This window comes from Cynoglossus semilaevis, chromosome Z, assembly GCF_000523025.1.
Source record: "Cynoglossus semilaevis isolate Cse_v1.0 chromosome Z, Cse_v1.0, whole genome shotgun sequence".
NCBI classification, from domain to species: Eukaryota; Metazoa; Chordata; class Actinopteri; order Pleuronectiformes; family Cynoglossidae; genus Cynoglossus; species Cynoglossus semilaevis.
Genome location: NC_024328.1, coordinates 16,615,330 through 16,637,257, shown reverse-complemented (window position 1 = coordinate 16,637,257; position 21,928 = coordinate 16,615,330). Strand labels below are relative to the sequence as shown.

Below are 21,928 nucleotides of genomic sequence, written 5' to 3'. Positions count from 1 at the left end.
AGCCCAGCTCCTGAAAAACAACCCCACACCATAATTCCTCCTCCACCAAATTTCACAGTCGGCACAATGCAGTCTGAAATGTACCGTTCTCCTGGCAACCTCCAAACCCAGACTCGAATTATGGTGTGAGGTTGTTTTTCAGGAGCTGGGCTTGGCCCCTTAGTTCCAGTGAAAGGAACTTTGAATGCTTCAGGATACCAAAAATAAACACTCTCCTCAACCTTGTGGACAGTCTTCCCAGAAGAGTTGAAGCTGTAATAGCTGCAAAAGGTGGACCGATATCATATTGAACTCTGGGTTAGGAATGGGATGGCACTTCAGTTCATAGTATGAGTCAAGGCAGGTGAGCGAATACTTTTGGTAATATAGTGTATGTCAGAGTTCTGTTCCTACAGTGTGACATTACGTTATTTTGTCCAATGTCCAATAAAAGCCTAGTAACATTCAAACACAGACACACAGATCAGCGTTCATTATACTTGCAGAAGCTTTGACGTGACATAACACCTTTTTATTGAGCACATTTTATCAGGACGTTCAGCAAGAATTCATCACCATCATTACCAACACTATGACTATTTCCACCACACAACTGACTGTACAGGCTTTTTGTTCTCTGTGTGTTTGTGTGTGTGTGTTTCTGTGTGTGTTCACAAGCAAAACACATGGGCAACAGTATGTTATGTTCCGCCTGCTCACAAAGAAAGTTTTAGTTGCATAAAACAGAACATTTCCAGTTCTTAATTGCTTTATGTGCTTGGCGATACACCAGTCTCTAATATTATGATGAGCATTTTAGGCATACAAACAACATTTCAACAAAACCCTTTGTACTGAAACTTTAAGGATTTTTTTTTCTTCTGTCCCTTTTAGATTAATTACAATTGAAAACATTCACAAAACCACTTTTTTCTGCTTTTATTAGAGCAGCCAAAACCCTCCAAACACGAGACAAATAGCACAGAATAATAATTATAAAAAATGATTCTAAGAAACAGACATGTTGCAGTCAGCAAAATAACTTCATAACAATAATAACAATCTTTAGGGGCAAGGTGGTCATAAAATAACTTCTATGATATTTTAGCTCTTTATCTGACACTGTAATGTTATAGTGCTGTAAGAAAAGACGGTGGGGTCAAATGTGGACAAAAACACTCCTTAAATGGCATTTGTCTCCAGCCCCAAACTCAGCTTATCATTCATGTTAAAACACAGGAAAAAAAATCTTCTCATAACATGGGTGATTTTTGCTCATGCAACACACAAACTTCCTTAAAATGTATTTCTAGGGCCAAAAATAAAGCAGCAGAGAGATCCTATAAATGTTAGCTGCCATATTTCCAACTTCAGGCCTATGAGAGTAGATAAAGATCGTTCCCTTCTTTTGTTTGAACCAGGGTTGGAACGTGAACTCAGTCAGAGCCTCCCTACTAAGACTAGAATCAACACTTGCACAGATCACTGGGAGTCTTAGTGGCCGATGTACGTCATTTTGCATTTTGACAGACCCATGCAGCTTCTCAATTATCAGGCCTTCAAAAAAATTAGAAAGAAACTGTAGAAGGTAAATACCGTCTCTGACACAGCAGATAGCGTTGCTTATTTCTTTCCAGCAGCTTATTCACATTTTTACACACATTTTTTTTCTGCATTTCTCTCAATGTAATTTCATCTTACAAAAAAGTAAAGAAAGAAGCACTTCTAGAGACCAAAAGTTTAAGACTATCACGTACAGTCTAGGCAGCATAGAAAAGGAAAGTTGGCTGTAGAGTCTATTTTACATTAGGTCACTTGAATACGAGAGAGAAAGAAAGAAGTCAGTGATTGTCGGTCCCTCGTTTCACCGAGGTGTCCGTTCATACAGCGGTTGTTGTTGTTTTTTCCTTCTTTATTTCCTTGGTTGGAGCCTGGTCCTTCACGCTGCGTTCACAGTTCACAGATCACTCCAGCCGTGTGTCGACAAGGCTTCATCCTAACAAACATCCCTCTCCCAGCTTCTTCCTATAACCGTCAAAACTTCACCAACACCCATCTTAAACCAAGTCATTATTTTTCTCTTTTTCTTTTTTCCAAGAAAGCAACCACAGCGGGTTCTGTACTTGTTTGACATCAGAGGCTCTCAGTCTGTGTTTGTTGTTTTGTTTGTTTTTTTGCACAGAGAAAGTGTGTGATGAGATTTTTGAGTGTGCGCTCAGTCGGTGCAAACTCTACTCGGACTGGACTTCAGGGATGGATGAGCCTTAATCGTCAGTGCCACAGTCACTAACCTTGCATTTGTTCTCCAAAAGAAGATGGTGGCGTTGTTATGTGTCAAATTGAATTGAGAAAATGTGACTTGTGTGACATCCATCCCTGCTGTAGAGTACATTGGGTGTTAGAATGGGGATAAGTAGAGCTGGCATGAAAGGAAGCCTGACCAAAACAAAACACACAAAAAAAAAAAAAAAAAATACACGCAGTCAAAAATTATCGTACACATTCGCAGGATATAACAAATTTAACAGGCATCTGCTGTTAAAAAGGCAGCCTTAATATAGAAAGAAATGTACAAAATATCCCATAATTTACAACAAAATTAATAATAATACTTGTTTTTAATGTTCACACACATTAAGACCAGTGCTGTTGTAAGAAGAAACAAACAGAAAACAATAAATGAAAAATGTACATATCTTGGTGAAGCTGTAGTTATTAATATTATTATTTTTATTTTTAATCTCCAAGAAGTAAATGATGCACCTGGTAAATGTCAGAGCAGTTTCTCTGCATGCACGAGAGCCTGTTTGTACAGAGTGTGTTACAAGATACGTCACGGTAATGGTTCTGCATTACAGAGGTGGTGCATTATTGAGTTTATTTTCACTGTAAGCTTTTGGTGGAGTGCCAGTAATATGTTTGTGTGTCTGTGTGTGTGTGTGTGTGTGTGAAGGTAGCCTTAGGAATGTGATGGGAGCATGAAGTTGTGGCTTATGGAACATCTGCGGGCCACAGCGATGATGGGTGATCACTCTCACTCTCCCCCTGAGGTCTTTCACATCTCCTCCTCTTCCTCCTCATTTTCACGATCCATTTGCACCTTTACTACTACCACTGCCTTCTTGTTTCTTCCCAGTTGCCTCTGGGTTCTGCCCTTGCTCTCCATTTCTCCTAGTATCCATTATTATTACATCTTCTTCTTCTTGTGTTTCCTTTCTGTTGCTTCTCAGAATTGCTCCTGTTTTCTCCTCCTTCACCTCTCTTCTTCTTTTTACTCCATCTCTCCTTTTAAGCCATAAAACAATAAGTCTTGAATGTCTGTGAGGAGACTGTGCTAATGGGGCCCATTAGGGTGTAATGAAATATACATTACACCATTACAGAGGATGGGGATGGGCTAAAGCACTGCACCGCTCAAATAATAAAACATGCACAATTCAATTTCCTTCTTGACTCGTTTTGNGTGGGGAGGATAAGGTATACAGCGTTTCTGTGTGTGTGCTCCTCCAGCACAGATGTGGTTTTCAAGGATGTCTGAGTGCTTGAGAGCCTTGATGATTTAAATGGGTTGACCAGATGAACCACACCTTCTACAGTGCCGCTGCCCACACATCCAAACGTGATCCGAACACTCAAAAGCCCGGCCTCCCAAGCAGCCTCCCATTCGCCGGACAGCTGCGGACAAATGAATCAATTGACCTCTGACACCGGTGCTTGACATCACATGTGAGGCATCTGTCACCTTGACAGAGGCTGGCTGGTTGATCGTCACCATGTTACACTTTTTTTTTTACTGTATCACTCCTGGCCTAAGCAAAGTAACATGTAGTACAACGCAAATCCAAGGCAGTGGATGTGAAAAAGTGAAAAATGAGTGCATATATCCGTAAAATCATTTATATTAGTTGTCTTGCATTATCAATCAGTATTTTTGTTACTTTTTTGTCACTTTTATATTCATTATTAAGCTACAATGTTGTACAAAAGCTCAACTTTTCTGTTTTTTTTTTTTTTTTTAATACCACAGCATTTTAAAGCCTCAGTTGGCATTACATTGTTTATTATATGGTAACCAGTAAATCTGACCAATCAGAAACCCAATCTTTTAATTTTGTACAGATCAGATTTCTTTTTGTTCATTTTTGGTTATTAGTATGTTCCTGCTAATCGACCATGTGTTAACCTGTGGGCATATTTTTTAGTATTCATGTGCAATTTGAAGAGAATGAAAGAACAAAAGGACCGTATGATAGAGGGGCTGGAAAAAAAAACACAATGTCTTTATGGCTTGACATTTTGGCAGAGCCATTTCTTCTAAAATGTTGCACAGTCTCATATTTACACACACAAAAGCATAAGCTTCTGGAAATCCTGTAAAGTGAATCCCTCGGTCTAGATGTCAGGGAAGGAGGACTTGATGAATTTAAAATCCTCTTCATCAGGTGTCCTCAAACCCTGGATGGATTCAAAGCATTTGAAAAGAAGCAGCAAGCCTCTTTTCCAAAGCTAGTCTCATTACTCTTGGTAAATGTCTCTTCAGGTAAGAAAGAGGGAAAGACTATGGATGCAGGAAGGAGAGGAAATAGGTGGGAAGGAGAGAGGGGTGACTGGGGTGGAGTTGGAGATGTGTTTGATTGCCTTGAAGAGTTCGATAATAGCTTCAAATCCTGTACAGCGGCGTCTTGCACCTGAACGCCCTTAGCAGGTGACACCCATGTCCATCCTAAAGTACACACTAGAACCTTAAATGCATGTAGACACACTAAACAGCCTCACTTCAACATATCCCTGTCCTCGCCCTCCTCACACACTCACACTCAAACAAAAAAGCTCAAAAAACTCTCCTCTGTCTATGTTCAGCCCAGTATATCCAGGTATACAGGTGAAGCCTTGGCTAGGTTGAGGAGCAAACCGTGGATTTCTTTTATGTTGAGTCTCATGTGTGGTTCTCTTTGCCAGCAACCCAGCATCAGGTCATACACTTCTTTAGGACAGGTCCTGGGGCGCTGCAGCACCCTGCCCTGGGTTATACACTCAATCACCTACAAAGTCAAACACAAGGAGAATAAAATGAAAAAGCTGAATCAATCAAAGTGGTTTTAACTGATTACGTTCAGTAGGGAAGTGTAACAAAATTAAGGTGATAACCCCCCATAATTAAATTGCAAAACATGTATCAGATAAAAGTTATATATCGCATTATATTACATGCACAAGATGATTCACTTTATATTTTACCGTCAATCCACTTATCATTGCTCTAATTAAGGAATATCAGAACACAAGTGACTTAAAGCGACTCAAAGAGTCAAATATGAAACCATCAATACGCAGTGGTTATTTGGACACACTACAACAGGCATGCCCAAACTGTTCCTCAAAGGGCCGTGGGGCTGCAGGTTTTTGTTCCAACCAACCAAGAGCAGTTCCCAGCTATTTTCCCTGACTATCTTACATTAAATATATACCATCCACACAATTAAACATTTTCTTTAAATTTCGGGAGCAACGTCTTCACCTGAACATATACCTCGATAAAATTGACTCACTGTCTCAGCATGTATGTTAATATGTTTTCTTTTATTCAGTTTATGTGTAGATGGTGGAAATATGGTTTAGGAAAAGGCTTTATCAACCAAGAATAAGACATTTTCTTACACAAAGAAAAAAAAGGAAATGAAGACATGCCAGCAAATACTGTACACTGCACACAGTTTAATTTACATTTTTGTTTACTTTATTGGTTTGTAAAGATGAAGTTTTGTTCCTTCACCTATGCAAATTAACCAAACCCATTACCACTTAAACCTACTTGGAAGTATTATCCAGATAAAAATGTTTAAGTTTGCTTTTGTGTAACTAAAAAATAAAATAGTTTGTGAATTTCAAAAAAGTGCAATTCATTTGCTTTATTTATTAAAGGCGAACAAGCATAACCTAATGACAAGGTCTGGTGGGACTTTTTTTTCTTCAAATAGCTGCAGCATCTTTAAAAGAAATAGATTTATTATCCTGTGATGTATTTCTTTTTATTAAATTACAATGTATATTGTAATTTAAATTATGCTACTTTGTAATCTTTACTGAATACAAATTAGCAGATTCTATTAGCACTGCAAACACTGTATTCCAAATCAGTTTAAATCCATTTATAAATCTGTAACACATTTTTCATTAGGATTTTCATTAGCAGTGTAATTAACATAACTAATCATCCAATCTCCACTGATCTGATATCTTTCTGCAAATCATGCTATTGCCTCTATCCTGTAGCTGCTAACAGAATTGGTATATGATGGATTTTTAGTCCTGAAACAAATATGTATATCCTATTTCAGAGATATCCAGACATCATACTCAGGTCAGAGGTTAATGAACTGTGAATCGGCAGATATCTTAAGATTTTAAATGGAAGAGTTGAGGCTCAAAGGTCAGATTCAGAGATAACCAGGTCGAGTTGGGAAAAACGTTCACCTCTGACATGAGGACAAAGCTGTAACTGGAGTGGAGGTCATGAGGAAGTTCATATATGAGGTTAAGGTTAAGGTGAGGGTTGAAAGGCTGTGACACAGCAGCTTTCTGGAAAAATGGGTCAAAACTATGAAGTAAGTTAAGGATGGTTTGTGAAGAATTAATCAAAAGCAAAAGTATGAGCATGCTGCTAACCTATGTTTGTTCACACCGCTGTTTAAACCTCATGTTGTTTGAGAAACAATTGTGAATTCAGTATAATCATAACATAATTAACTATAAATAACAGTATTAATGTTTTTACCCTTTGCTTTTATTGGATACATCTCATGTGTGATTACATTTTTTAAAGAATTATAATAAAACATGAAGTGTTTGTGTATGTTTTTATTTTGAAAATTCATCAAGCAGGCCGGATTTACACCCCAAGACCGCCGGTTTTGCCCTATGGCCCATATGTTTGACACCCCTGTCTTAAAGGACGAAAATCCTAGACCCATGTAAAATAAATGTACACAGCCCTTGACTTCTGAAAAGAATGAAGATGAAAGGACAAACAAAGGCAGTACATTTCAGACTACAATTTTATAAAATTTCATAGATTTAGTGTGAGACAGATTCTTCTTTCATTCTTCTCAATTTACAAATGAATCACATTTAAAGTCAAACTGTGCACTAACATACAATACTCTGTGTAAAGAGAGAGTATTTGAAATACGCTATAGTAAGGATGTAATGTAATCTATGTTTGATTAAACAGCTAGGTTTGTGAGGCGGCACAGTGTGCCAGACTTTAACAACTGACATCCTACAAATACTTGAATGAAGACTGTAATTTTATTTATGGGAAAATCACATTTTCTAAATCAGCCGTGATGACAGCAGTGTCTTTGTGGTGAGCACAGCAAGAGCAGCAAAACCTACTTACAGTTTTTTGCACTTACTTTAATGTTTGGAAAGTTCTTTCAGTTGTGGATAAGTATTTCTGCAATTACCTCATTGTTGGAGAGCTGGTACCAGGGCTGTTTTCCGTAGGTGAATATTTCCCAGAGAACAACTCCGAGACTCCAGACATCACTTTCAGTGGTGAACTTTCTGTACATGATGCTTTCAGGGGGCATCCACCGAATCGGTAGCATGGTGTGACCCCCGACCTTTTTTAAAAATACACACCAAACACAGGAAGAGTTAGCGCACAGCTATATAAACAAAAGAGACATATATTGTCCTGTATCAGTTTTTGACTAAAATGATTACACAATCATTTACATTTCTCATAAAACGAAATATTCCGAAAATTATTTAAATCTAAACTTGAGGAGTTGTAAGTCTTTAAATTACAATTACACTATATTTATATATATATATATATAGATTAAGTGTTGTGTTTCAAAATAAGGTGTAGTGAACATTTAAACAGGTGTTATTACAACAAGACAGAGGCTAAGTTAGAACTGTCAGCTCAATGCTTTCCTGCCTTGATAGTCAAGTTAAGGCAGGATAATTTACATAGTGTATTTCAAAACAACCTAGGCTGAGCCAATGTGCTATACCTCAGCACTGACATAAATGAAACATAAAACATTGTACCAGTAACATAAAGTAGATCTGTGACAACAAATTATTTAAAAGAAGACAAAGAGATAAAATTTAAGAGAGATTTATAAACCTCAGCAGAAACAGAGGCAGAAAAAATGACAATCAGGTTGGCAGAACCATTACGAAGATACCGATTAGAAGAATAATGATAATGGAATGGAATTGGTGAGCCCGTTTAAGAATAGCTATAATGTGTTCTGTTTTTCAACACAGTATATTACAAACAAATTGAGTTCTAAACCAATTAAATTGTTTGGATTGGACTCTTAAGTTCACAACACATTGGACACCAGGTACCAGTGTAAGGCCCAAGGGGGCAGATGTGGCCCGTTCAGCTTTTCAATCCAGTCCGCCAAACCTTTCCAAACCGTATAATTTATTTACATTATCGTTATATTTCTGCCTTTTCTCTGCATTACCCACGTTTCCTCAATAGATGGCGTAGAAAATGATAAAAGCATTTCAGCATTTTAGCCCTTATGCATGACTTTTACCTGTCATTTATCTTAATTCACATGAACGCTCCCCCTGTTCAATTTTAGGACAGTTGTGGCCCACAAGTAAAAATGTCTGGTCTAAAACCAACTCCAAGAATCTCAGTCAAAATTAATTTGATCTTTACAATGAAATACATTGGCGATGGACACACTCCTGTAAAAATAATTGCCTGCTCATCAGTTACCACACATTCTCCCATTAACCTTTCATTGAACTAATTTGGTCATTTCACTTGATCATCACGATCTGCATCATCAAATGTGTCTTCAGCTCAGTATGTGCTGCTATCAAATGCAGTCATCTCTCTGCTCTCTCTCAACAGGAAAATGAAGTACGTCTAAATGAGATGGAAATTAAATATTGTTCTGCTATCTTTACAATATTCTCCCGTGTAATCTGTTGGCTTTTTTGCTACATACCTGAGTCGCAGACGTTTTTTCTGGCGGCTGATAAGCATTTCCCTAGAATTTGATGAGTATGAGTGATGATGAATATTTCATTGATCAGTGTACTTTTTTTTAACCACATGGTGGAGATGAGAGTGCACATGAATGAGGCCAGCAGGTTTAAGTTTAGCAGATTTGGGGACAGCTACTGATGAGTGGGGAGACTATTTATCTTATAACATGAGGGTAGTGGGTTCAGTTCATAACATTTTCCTCTTTTGGCAGCTTTGCCTTTTATAGGTATGCATCAAAGCTGGACTGGAAAAAGCTGGAGGAAACACAGAAAAAATGTCTGTTCCTTCGCTAGATAGCCTGTAAAGATATCTATAAAGATAGCTAAATCCACCCATATGTCTGTCCGATTGCCTATCTGTCTGTCTGTCTGTTCATCCATCCACCTATCCATCCGTCCATACATCTATCCACTGTGTCTAATTTCCTAGCTAGCTAGGTAGATTAATATTATTAACATTTAATTTCTGTGGTTGCTACAGCATTCTATTCCTTATAAGTTTTTCTTGTGTATGTGTGTTATTTGTACCTAGAGTAAGGGTTAGAATCATGGGTCATGGTGAAGGACTATAGCAGATGTTGTCAAACCTTGACAATAAATGGGCCATTATTTTATTTCACTACTGAATATGTTCACAAAGAGCCACAAGTACGTATGTTTAGACACAGGCTATAGAGCTGTGTGGTTTATTGTTGTGGATAATTTGTTGTTGTTAAACCTGTATTACCACAGAAATAACAAAAATAAATAAATAAATGCAACGATCCATTTGACCACAATATCATTAAATATTTAGTACTACCATACCATTACCATATTCACATAAATGCTGAATAACTGTGAGCCACATCTATGAGCTGCATGTGGCCCTAGAGCCACAGATTGCATACCAGCAGACTAGGGAATACATGTGTATGTGAAGAGCTGACAAAATATGCACACACGCAAAAAAAAGATGTGTGTGTGTGTTTGTGTCCCTTAGGAGTATGTGCACGTGTTCCAACACAATTTAGCAGCAGTAACAGAAGAGCTGTGTCTCTTCCAAAGCGTATTTGAAGGAAAGGAAAGAGAGGAAATGAAGAGAGCAGAGGAACGCCTTAAATTGGACAATGCTGTTGAAGGAAAAAAGCTACAGAAATAAAAGACGGCACAATTTACAGCTAAGCATGATTCCGAAGAACAACTGTATGAATTTGACACTGTTATTTGTTCATTTCTGTCTCTGCAGTCACTGATTTCCGCTATTCTTTGTTGTTTTTGTAGACTGATATTGTCTCTGTTTCTCTACCCTACATCTACAGTATGTAACTGCTCTTGTTTCCTCATCCTCTCTTCCTTCCTTTCTCTCACCCTTTCCCTGTCTCCCTTGCACACAAATTCATAATTGGAGTGGGTTCACCACTTCATGTATTCAAAAAGAAGTGTCACAAAGACACAGAGACAAAACAAACAACTACTGTAACTGTCCCTGAGATTATAGTATCCATAGCAACTGGACAGTTTAAAAGACTGTATTTTGGGATGTGATAAGGGAGGGGCCTATGTGTCTAAACCTACCTATTCCACTTTTAGTGCTACACACACAGGCGAGAGTCTACCTTAATTCCCCTCTGTGTTGCCATGGGAACAAATATCCCTCAATTATTTTTTCTTCAAATTCTGCTTTGTATGTGCTTTCTACAGAGGAAATAAAAACGGTTTCATGTCCATTAAAATAAAATGAAACAGTTGAGACAGATTTTTTTATATAATTTCTTTTGCTCAAATATTTTTATTCAAACTTATGCAGGTATTTAACTCGTTAGAAATAAGAGTTCAGCTAGTTTATTGGTTGATTGTTTGCTGGTGCTGTTAGATTGCAGTTAGGCAATTATTAAGAAGCCCCATTGAACCAATTAAAGTTTGGGTGGTGGGTATTTTTGACTGAGCAACACATATTAAAGAGTCGTCTATTTTGATTAACTTAAGTACAGGGTAACCTGTGCATTTTGGTCCTGGAATAAATACATAAAGAATGACTACACCAGGAATTTGAATTGTTTAAGAAATATTGATTGTTAACAATTTGAACTAGTCATACGTAACCCATCATGTAGTTACTTAATTTAATTATCTTTTTTATTCTTTTAATGTGTTGAAAGTACCATCATCATGGTGTTGTTCTGGTGTGTTATCATGCAGTTACTGGGACAACAGAGCGTTTACTGTATGTCGACCCATAAAGCCTCACAGAGGATTAGATTAATGTATTCTCTCTCACAAACACATGCATGCATTAGCACACACACACATATTCACTCCCCAGAGATCCTTTAGCTGCTTTTTCACTGTCCTCTTTTCACTACCATCTGTATCAGCACCACTCAGTAAAACAGGCACACGTGATCATTACAGTTGGAAAAAAATCCCTTTGATGGATGCATACATTTAATTGCCTTTCATTCTGTACACACATCCTGAATATACACATTCACCCTGGTTATTTTTAATTAGAAGTACACACACCACTCTTCTCTGTTCTTACAGCATCAGTGACGTCACTGCACTCTGGTCTTAAATCCCCTGTTCTATTTCCTTACACATATGCACACCCAACCACCACCACCCCCACACACATACACACACTCATACACACACACAATTTGTGGGGGAAGCGAGGGCTCTGAGTCCTCTATGACTCATTGATGCTTCTGTCTGACGTAAGAGCATGACAAGCTCCTCATACAACCAAACCATTTTCATAGTCTTTTTGTGGCACTGGCAAAAAAGTAGGGATGACTGTGTTTTATTTCCCACCATTCTGTCCCCCTCCATTGTCTTGCGCTGCATCTGTCTGTCCGTCTGAGCCGTTGTGTTTTTGATATTCTTCTTTGTTGTTGGGTGAATCCACAGCTCCACTGGGTGTTTGTTTCTTTTTGACTATCTGCGCCTTCTCTGCTCGCTGACTCCTCTCTCACCCCAGCGTGTTTATTTTTCCTTTATTATTATTCTATCCTGCTTTTGTATGTTTATTCATGTTATATATTCTCCCTTCCTGGCCTTTCTCACCTTTTTGACTTTCCTGGTTTCTCTTTTTCCATTTTTTTTCTCCTTTTATCTCTACCACCTTCTTGCCTCCCATACTCTCTCTCTCTCTTTCTCTCCCTCTATTTCTCTCTCTCTCTCTCTCTCAGTCTCTCTCTATCTCCCTCTGTCTCTCCTCCTCCCTTACTGCTGTGGAATACTAAATAGAAGCTCACTGATTACTTTTCTTCCCAAAACACATTGGATACAACTACGAGGCCCGATGCCACTGCCTTCAGTGGTTTCTATGGCTACAGCCTTGGCTCTCAGCTTTGTTAAGGAGAACTGAAAGAAGGGAGGGCGAGGAAAATGTGGAGGTGGAATAGGAAGATTATTGTGTTGCGTCATCCTGACAGATAATACAAGATAGATAGATATATTCTAGATATATTCAAGCCTTCAGGCATTTATTGTTAATTTACCATTTACATTGTAATAATGCAATAAACATTGGCTTTTACGTATTTTTTATTTGACCAAAAAACTGTGTATGTTTCGTATAGATGGGGCAAAAGTAAAAACAATGCAACGTTAATGGCCGTGCAATCTCTATTGTACTCTGTCTTTCTCTCTCTCTACATACAACACACTCAACCATCTGTCATAGTCTGACCATCGACAGCAAGGGTCAAAATCATTGGTCGACCATTAAACCATTCATAAATTCCTAACTGTCCTCAGTAGACAATAAAACATACAGCTCTGAGCCCCAAAGTTTGATTATACTTTGTCTGTAGAGCGTTTATATTCTAAGATATAATTCCACCAAGTTTTGTTCATATATACCCACACAGTCCTTACACACAAATCAAAAAGACACATCCATGAATTGCAGACAAAGATCCATCCTAAAAATAATCATCATCTTTTTAACATTTAATTTGAAACCATTTGAGGATTTCACTCTTCTGTGAACAGCTGTTCTAAGGTTCTCTTCTCCCTCATCTTTGCCCTCTGTACAGTGTCACATTCATTCACGTCTCTTTGGCACAGCAGATGGCAGAAAGGATGGGAATAAATGGACAGTCACTATCAATCAATCACACGGATTTATTAGAATATGCCCTTTTGGAAAGGTGACAATTTTCAGAGCAGAAGAAAAAAAAAACAAAACACACTCAGCTGTCTCTTGTATCCTTGAGTTATCTTGAAACTCACTGGAGAGCGTGGCTGAATGACCCTGCACATACAGTATTTTATGAAAGAGGCCATATTTTATTTGTCCTTCCTTTCTGCAAAACAACAAAAGGGATTTTTCTCCCTGCAGTGGTAGGCACACCTTTTATGGACATAGTGTTTTTCAAATATTGCTTTTTTAAATTTTGTATTAAAAGAACTAATAGGAGGCCTATTAAAATGTGTCTGGTCTTGTTGTGCGGCTGTCTCATTAGCCAGATCCCCTGTGAACAGATGGATGAACAAAGTACATTTTTAAAGAAAATAAATAAGAAAAAAAAAAAAAGAAAACCCAGAAAACACTGCAATAACAAGATGCTTTTACAATAAACTTGCCCTGACCTAAAATATCCAAACACCAAACAAAACATGCAGCTGCTCTTTCTGGGTTTCGTTCTGTTACATCCTGTATTTATTAAGTGTTATGCCACCGTAGAGGTTGTTTACATTCAAAACCACTCACTGCAACTCTTAGAGTCATGCCCATGCAGGGTAGGAGCACAAAGGCTCTTCATGCAGCTAGGAGGAGGGAGTCTCGAAAAAAGATAGAAAATATATCGACACATACACCTACCCTGTAGTAGTCAGTGCTGTAGACGTCTCTGGACATGCCAAAGTCCCCGATCTTCACCAGCAGGTTCTCACCCACCAGGCAGTTCCTGTTTTATACACAGGATATAAAAGAATTAGTTTGTCTTCTGTTGGGGTGGGCTGTTAAACCGCTATAAAGCATTTGTCACACCTAAATAAAAATGTTGATGTTAGACTGAAGCTGGTTTGCAGACACGATGCAAATTAGGTGAGTAAAAGTTTATTTTTTATTTATTTATTTTTGTTTTAGGAGGTGGCAGCATTTGTGCATATCCTGAAAATACATAACAAGAATAAATCCCGCCACAGGGAGCTAAGTGGATGCAGCGTATACGACAGAATGGATGGACGGCCGTTATCAGTTCGTAAAAGTGTTGCATCAGGAACAGGCTTGAAATGAACCGGTCAAACAGATGAATGCTTTGGAAGATATGAGCTACTCAACGATGCAACTCTGCCAACTTTGATCTAGCTGAGATAGGTTTAGTGTGAAACAAAAGTGGGTTTGGACCACATTTATAGGACTCTTCTGGCAAATACCGAAATGGCCGATCTCCCCTCCATTGTGTACTTTAGATGGCAACAATGATGGGTTAATTCTAGGGCAAGTTCACATTTGGCTAACGTGGCAACAGTTAGCATCCAGATCTGGTAATGATGAAGCTGACCTCACAAAAAAGTGTACGTGATTGACACACCAAGGTCCCTTAAAACAGGGGTACTACGAGATGGTCTGGATCCCAGTCAACCACCCAAAAACACCCACCTGTTTTCATACATTCCAAAGACATAAGAAATTCATTATAAACCTTGTGGCCAGGTCGCGGTGCACAAAGTGTTGTGATGCCAGGTAGACCATGCCAGAAGCAATCTGCTGGGCGATGTGTAGCATCTGAGACTGGGTCAGCTCCACAGGTCGGGTGGTCTGGCCCTCAGCCATCAGGACAGCATCTGGACCATGAGCCCTGTGTTTTTTTTAAACCATCAAAGAATAAGTCTTGTTAATCACTAGGTTTAAGAGAAATGTACTTATTTTCTTTTCAATACAATTGCTGTCATTTGGGTGACATTTTAAGGTTTTGATAAAAGAGCCAAAAAAAAAAGAGCTGACCTGAGGAACTTGTTGAGGTCTCCGTGTTTCATGTACTCAAAGACCATTATGAGTGGGTCGCTCTCCACACACACGCCATAGAAGGTGACAATGTGTTCATGTTGAAGATTGGTCAGCAGCTCAGCCTCGCGGTGGAAATCTTTTCTGGCATTTTCACTGGCCTCTTTAAGTGTCTGTGGGTGCAAACACACAGGCACACATGCACATACACATCATGTATCAGATAAAAGACATAATGCGATACACACTCTTGCAAAATCACCCATTTTACTTGGATAATGTCTGCCTTGAAACCAAAACAGTGTAAAGGCTGAGTCAATAAAAGGTAATGGGAAAAAAATCAAAACATTTTATATTAACATCAGCTATTATAAAGTACAACACTGTTGTATTACTGGGCCCTTTTGAAAGTAATCATCATCTCATTTCAATGAATCAAATGTGTTGAGCGGCTTATGTAAGAGGCATCTATGCGATGAAAAATGAAAAAAGTCAGTGTCTGTATTAGCAAGAGACAATTGCAGGTAGTGAAATGATCAGGGGCTCACGCCTAATGCAGAAAAAATGTTGTTCTGCTCGTGAATAATTGATTTTCTTCCTACAGTGTATGACATGGATATATGTTTGCTCTATAGCGTGTGCATTTGAGTGCTTCTGTTTGTGTACTGACGGCGAAGAAAGAAGCTCCAGTTGCAAATAAAGGTCTAAAGGACAGGCAGTAGTCACCGGGAAGACTCAGAAAGAAAGAGACGACCCATAACCTTTTCTCCTGAATCTTTTGTCCTGCCAAGATGCCATAAAATAAGACATATGAGTGTAACATATATTTTCACCTCGTTTCCTATCTTGAAACTGAATCTCCATCGTGTGAATAATGGGATGTAACAAGATACCACGGGATAACGAGGTCGGTTATTATAGTAAAGATACTGTATGGATGATGGTGGAAACATGATAGTGGACATGTATGGGAAATATGTGGTGAATATACAGTAGGCCTCACATTGTAATGCAGAATTATAAAGTACTACTTTGTACAAAATGTAATTATATATATATATACTGTATATAAAGTATGTGCATATGACTTTTAAGCCTACCTTAGTCACATAGAAGACAAAGAAAGGACATTAACTGACATTTAAATGACCATTTAAACCAATGTTCCAGCAATATAAGCAGGAAATATAAATGTAGTGTTTTATCTAGTTGAGACAGGTATAATGATAATTATCTACAGTAGTCCAAGGTCCATCTTACTGTGTCAATCCTTGTAACAGGATTTCTTTTTCAATACTGCTTTAAAGTCATGCACATTCCACAGTGCTTGTCATTGATTTTCTTTAGGTGTTTTGAAGGTATTTTTTAAATTGTTATCTTTAAAATGTATGTTTATTTTTTAAATAAAAAAACGTTATATATATTAATTAATTATTAATTTAAATTCCTCATATGTTGAGTTTTCTTTTCTATTTAGATGGTATGCCAAGTTTTACTGTAGGTGAATGGCCTACTGTTTCGAATACTGTATATATATATAAAATATACAGTATATATATACTTTAAGTTTAAAAACTGTTATGAATAATTTTGTTATTAAATAGCAAATAGCATGTATTTGTAATGGCACTGAACTTCTTATTAAACAACAACATAAAGCATGTTCACAGTGACACTGATGAAGTTGTGCTGAAGCAGTGTGAGTCCCTTTCATAACCTGTACAGTGTGATCCTAGTAGAAAGAAAATGTGAGCCTCTGAACTGCATCACTGAACTCAGGCAGCCCACTGCACAAATGGCTGTGTATTGAGCAAAATTTATTAATGTTGAACAAACACAACACAACTGAGACTTTCTGGTGAGTCACAATCTGTCTATATTTTATTCATTATATTTATTTTTTATATTTATATATATATGGATACATTTGTATTTTTTTTCCACCTGTGCACATTCAGCTCCCTGGACAAATAAAATAAATCAAAAACCTCAATCTAGGAGGAACTAATTTACATGAAAAACATTTCCATGGGAAAAGCAGCAGCAGCAGTGAAAGTGAAGGTGCCGGTGATTGATGCCATGCGAGTGGTGGTGTGTGTACACGTGTGTACATATGCAAACATCTAAATGCATTCATTTTAAAGTGTGTTGTGATCGATGAGTGCTCATTATGTAATAAACATTCATAGTAAAACTTGCTTCTCTATTATGAATGACTGGCTGATTGATGCCCAACTCTTAAAAAGCCAGGGCCATTAAGCCCTATTAGTGTGTGCAGGTTATTGTAATGTGTGCAGGAGCGCGTTTCGGCAGCACACGTGTAACATACTGTTAGTTCAGTATGCGTAGAAGAACTGTAATCATACAGGAAACAAGACAGTGACACCCACTTTGAAAACTACTTACTTGGCATATCGTATTCTATCATATAGTATCATACATCACCTGGTTGAGGAGCTTTTCTGTCTCTGAGCTGTGTCACATTTATTTTAGTGTAACTAACTTCTTGATAATTTTCATGCCAGCTATCTTGGCATTGAATAATTATATTTAAATAAATAAATACATGACAATTTAAAACAAATTAGTTAAAATCAATCAGTCTTAAAAAACTAGAAAGACATAATTTATAATGAAATGTTTCACATTTTCTTTGATTTGTGCAACAACAAGGACAACGCAACGGGAGGGCTGTAGTTAGGGCTGCCAAACAGAGGATGGCAGAGGGAGTGTGTGCAGCACACTTACTAAGCATGCAGTGCATTAGCTAATTAAAAAACAAGAGATGAATTGAGACTACAATCAATGACTTGACACTAACAACAAGATCATTCATCGGCGTCATGCACATGTACAGCTGTGCCTACGCTGTAGGCAGTTAAAGTTCTGTGCTGATTATATGACATTTAGTCTGGGTATGCACAAAGTGAGCACACATTTAAACTTGTGCCATGACTAGAACTCTGCACCCTCAAGTTTTTTCAGATGCATATTTTACAGACTGAGCCGAGGCTGTGCTGGCACCATAATCATTGGCAGTAAGCAGTTTAGAGCTGAGCCAAAAGAGATAGAGTACAGGAAGTGAGAAATGGAGAAGCAGGTGTAGGATTTGGGAGAAGAAATTTGCCAAGAAAAAACTGGGGAAAATGCAAGATGTTGGCGAGGGACTTAGAGGTGAGACACTGAAGACAGGAAGTGTGTGACATGGGACAGCAGTAAGGGGCTTTCTCCCAGGTCATGTATTGTTAATGAGAGGTTCTGTGCCAATCAGATCCAGTTTCATTAGGGATCAGCCAGAGTGAGCCTTACTGATGGAGAAACGGGTGGATGGATAGATGTGATGGAGAAATTGTTTATATCGGAAAACCATTCAACTGACCCTCAGATGACAGTGGTTGGTGTGTAATTTCACCTTTAGCTTAGGCAGTGGTGGCCTAGTGGTAAAGGAAGCGGACTTCGGTCCGGAAGGCCCCAGGTTCGAATCCACCAACTGCCAGGTTGCCACTGAGATGCACTGAGCATGGCATCGTCCTCAAGCACTGCTCCCTGGGCGCCGACCATGGCTGCCCACTGTTCACTTGGTGATGGGTTAAATGCAGAGGTTAAATTTCATTGTGCATGGTGTGCTGTGCTGTGCTATGTCACAAATGACAAATAAAGATAAGTTTAAGTTTAAGTTATAGACCCAAAACGTTTTGAAGGAGTTACTTTTGTAGCAACAACAGCGGGAATAGAAGTAAAAAAGTGAATTATTTGTCATTGTGACACAGCACACCACTGCACACACAACGAAATTTGACCTCTGTTTTTAACCCATCACCAAAGTGAACAGTGAACAACTTATAAGCACCTGGGGAGCAGTGTGTGTGGTTAATGCCATGCTCAGGGCACCTCAGTGGTAAGTGTGGTGGACTCAAACCAAGAGCCTTCCAGACCCAAGTCTGCTTCCAACCACTTAGCCACCTAAAAGGAGATTGCAAGAGTAGACACTGTCCAGGTGTCACATGAAGGACTTGAAAAGGTCATGTGTACATTTTAGAAACATGAGATCAACATTTCAAAAATATCGTTGGGCATCATATTACAGCTAGAAAGGCAATCATTTCACCTTGCATTTCCTAATGTACTTTATTTTGTTCCTTCCATGGGGCCAGGAATTGTCCAGATATCTGCTTTTGAAACAAGACTCTTCATAAATTGGAGAAGTTTCTTTGAAACAGAGACAGGATGGTATTTTTTTTCTTATCACAAAGACAATCTGTCCTTCAAGCAGTGAGTGGCCTCTTCTTCATGACACAAAAGGAAAATATTCTGTTTTGTCTTTTCTGTACACTCAGTCAGGATTATCAGACCTAAATCACAACATTATCTAATAAGAAGAAAGCCTTTGCTACAAACATGGGGTAAAGTCTCACATTTCACCTCTGTTGGTGACAAAACTCCTCCAGTTTTGGAATCTTAATAAAACTACCATGTGTAATGCTTACACAAACCACTAGGGGCAGTGGGCCACCTTTTCAAAATCCCTGCTTTTTATTTTAAGACAAACACATAACACACAGAGCATACACGACAGCAGTGGCGGTTGGTGTGAGGAAGCCGCATATCAAGATAGGAGATGTGTAAACGAAAAGCAATAAAAGTATTATAGTACCGTACATGCCCTTGCATAAACAGATTTCACAACATGCACAGTATAGGGATCACATGTGGATCAGTGCGCAGCTATGGCAGAAGAATAGGAATAGTACCCTGAAAGCAGTATTAGTCAGGTATGGAACAGTAGAAAGGGCGCCAGTTAACACCGGGGTGCCCCCTATGGATTAAGTCTCTAATATCTTCTGGAAAGTGGTCCAGAAAAGGTCCCCACAGCTTCTTAAAATGCCCTTCATTCCTCTTTAAAACTGAACACAGGTGCTCCATTGGTAGAATGTTGAATATTTCTCCATACCACAGTTTAGCAGTGGGAGGTCTGGGTTTGATCCACTGAAAAAGAATACATCTCCTGGCTAACCAAAGGAGCTTATACAGGAGTTTTTGCTGAAGCAATCACTCTTTCAAAAGTCCTAATAGAAACAAACCAGGATTTATTGGTATGTTCTTACCAAAAATTAAATCAATTTCCTTAGAGACTTTTCCCCAAAATGCTGATATTGAGGGGCAGTGCCAGAATCAATGCACGTAAGAGCTGACTTCCTGCTATCCCAGCTTTTTTTGTATTCAAAAGTAACTGGTCGGTACAAAACAATAATACAATACTCAATTTATGATCTCATATTTTATTTTTGGATTTGCAAATTTGACTAATAAAACAGATGCAGCAAACAAAACTGACCTGGATGAATATTTTTTTGCAAATGGCATGATCTTACACAAACACAAGCCTTGTTTTGTTTTTGTTTGTTTTTTTTAATTTGGAGATTAAAACTATTGATTACCTTTACAGCCACCAGTATCTTCTCTTGGTCAGGTGAGAGGTTGTAACACTCAGCCAGAAAGACTTTTCCAAAGGCTCCCTCTCCCAGCTCCCTCTTTAGAACAATGTTGTGTCTCTTTATGTGCTGGACGACTGTAAAGCAAAAAAAAGGTAAAATAATTAGTTCAACATGTTTCTGGGTGATACTTCATGGAGTACTTTTGTACCAGTAAAATCTAGGTTATAATACTAATAGTTATAATTCACTTGATTGTACAATGCTGTACAAAATAACACACAATAATCAACATAATGTGAAAAAAACAAAAACATTAAGAGCAGCAGAACAGATGGGTTTTATTTTATTTTTTCCTGAAAGCAGGATGTGCTGAATAGTTTCGACAGGTTTAAGGAGGTAATAACTTTGGTGCTTTGCTTGATCAGGTGTGGTGAAGGTGGATCTTTGGATCAGAAGAGCCCAGGAAGCTGTGTGTGTGGATGTGGAGGTCAGAGAGATATAAAGGGCCCTGATTATGTAGGGATTTGTGTTGGAGGAGTAGGAAGATTAAATTGGATGTGCTGAAAGCCAGTTGTATTTTAGGAGAACAGAAGTGATGTGGTTGCGAGAGGAGGAGCTGGTGTGACCTACAGCAGGGCTTTGGACACATTAAAGTTTATGGTGGAGTTTGTTGGAGAGCTGATGCAGATTTGGAGTTTGGATGTGATAAAAGGTGAAATGAGAGTTTCTGTAGCTGAGAGGCAGAGTGAGTGAGGGCTGAAGATGAGCAATGTGCCCTCAGTGAATGTGAACAGTTTTGGTGATGGACTCAAAGATGGAGGCAGAATTTAGGCTATTTTAATATATTGTTATTTTTATTTATTATTTATTTTCTCAATCTGCTATCAAGACTTAACCAAAATAAACTGTAACAAAGTAGATTTGATCTCACTTTAAAATGTTCAAATGTGGAAATAACACCAGATAAGATAAGAGGTTATATTTAAATTTGGTGAATATACAAGACCAGGCATGGAAAAACTAGGGCTTGGGGGCCAGATGCAGCCTGCTTGGCTTTTTAATCCGGTCCGCTAAACTTATCCAAACTATGTTATTAATTTATATTATCATTATCTTCTTTTTCTTTCGGCTTTGTCCCTTTTTTTTCAGGGGTTGCCACAGCAAATCATTGATTTCCATCTGACTCTGACTCCAACTATCTGCATGTCCTCCCTCACTGCATCCATATGTCTCCTCTTTGGCCTTCCTGTTTTTCTCCTACCTGATAGCTCCATCTCTAACATTCTTCTACCAATGTATCCACTGTCCCTCCTCTGCACATGTCCAAACCATCTCAATCTGGCTTCTCTAGCTTTTTCTCCAAACCTTCCTGTCTGTGTTGTCCCTCTAATGACCTCATTCCTGACCCTGTCCATTCTTGTCACTCCTAAAGAGAATCTTAGCATCTTTAACTCTGCCACCTCCAGCTCCTCCTCCTGTCTTCTGCCTATTGCTACTGTCTCTAAACCATACATCATGGCTGGTCTCACCACTGTCCTGTAAACCT

The 21,928-nt window shown here is 38.4% G+C and overlaps 1 protein-coding gene across 2 annotated transcripts in view; it reads right to left on the bottom strand.

The window, feature by feature from the left end:
• Positions 1-3,928: 3,928 nt before the first annotated feature.
• ntrk2a (neurotrophic tyrosine kinase, receptor, type 2a) overlaps positions 3,929-21,928 on the bottom strand; it is a 106,781-nt gene continuing 88,781 nt past the window's right edge. The window contains exons 15-20 of one of the 2 annotated variants that reach the window (XM_017042958.1): positions 20,386-20,516; positions 14,948-15,120; positions 14,646-14,801; positions 13,814-13,904; positions 7,446-7,604; positions 3,929-5,021 (exon numbers count right to left, since the gene is read on the bottom strand). In XM_017042958.1, the coding sequence (XP_016898447.1) occupies positions 4,836-5,021; positions 7,446-7,604; positions 13,814-13,904; positions 14,646-14,801; positions 14,948-15,120; positions 20,386-20,516 (896 nt within the window). In that variant the 3' untranslated portion in view covers positions 3,929-4,835. The remainder of the gene's footprint in view (positions 5,022-7,445; positions 7,605-13,813; positions 13,905-14,645; positions 14,802-14,947; positions 15,121-20,385; positions 20,517-21,928) is intronic. The other variant, XM_008336700.2, reaches the window with a different exon arrangement.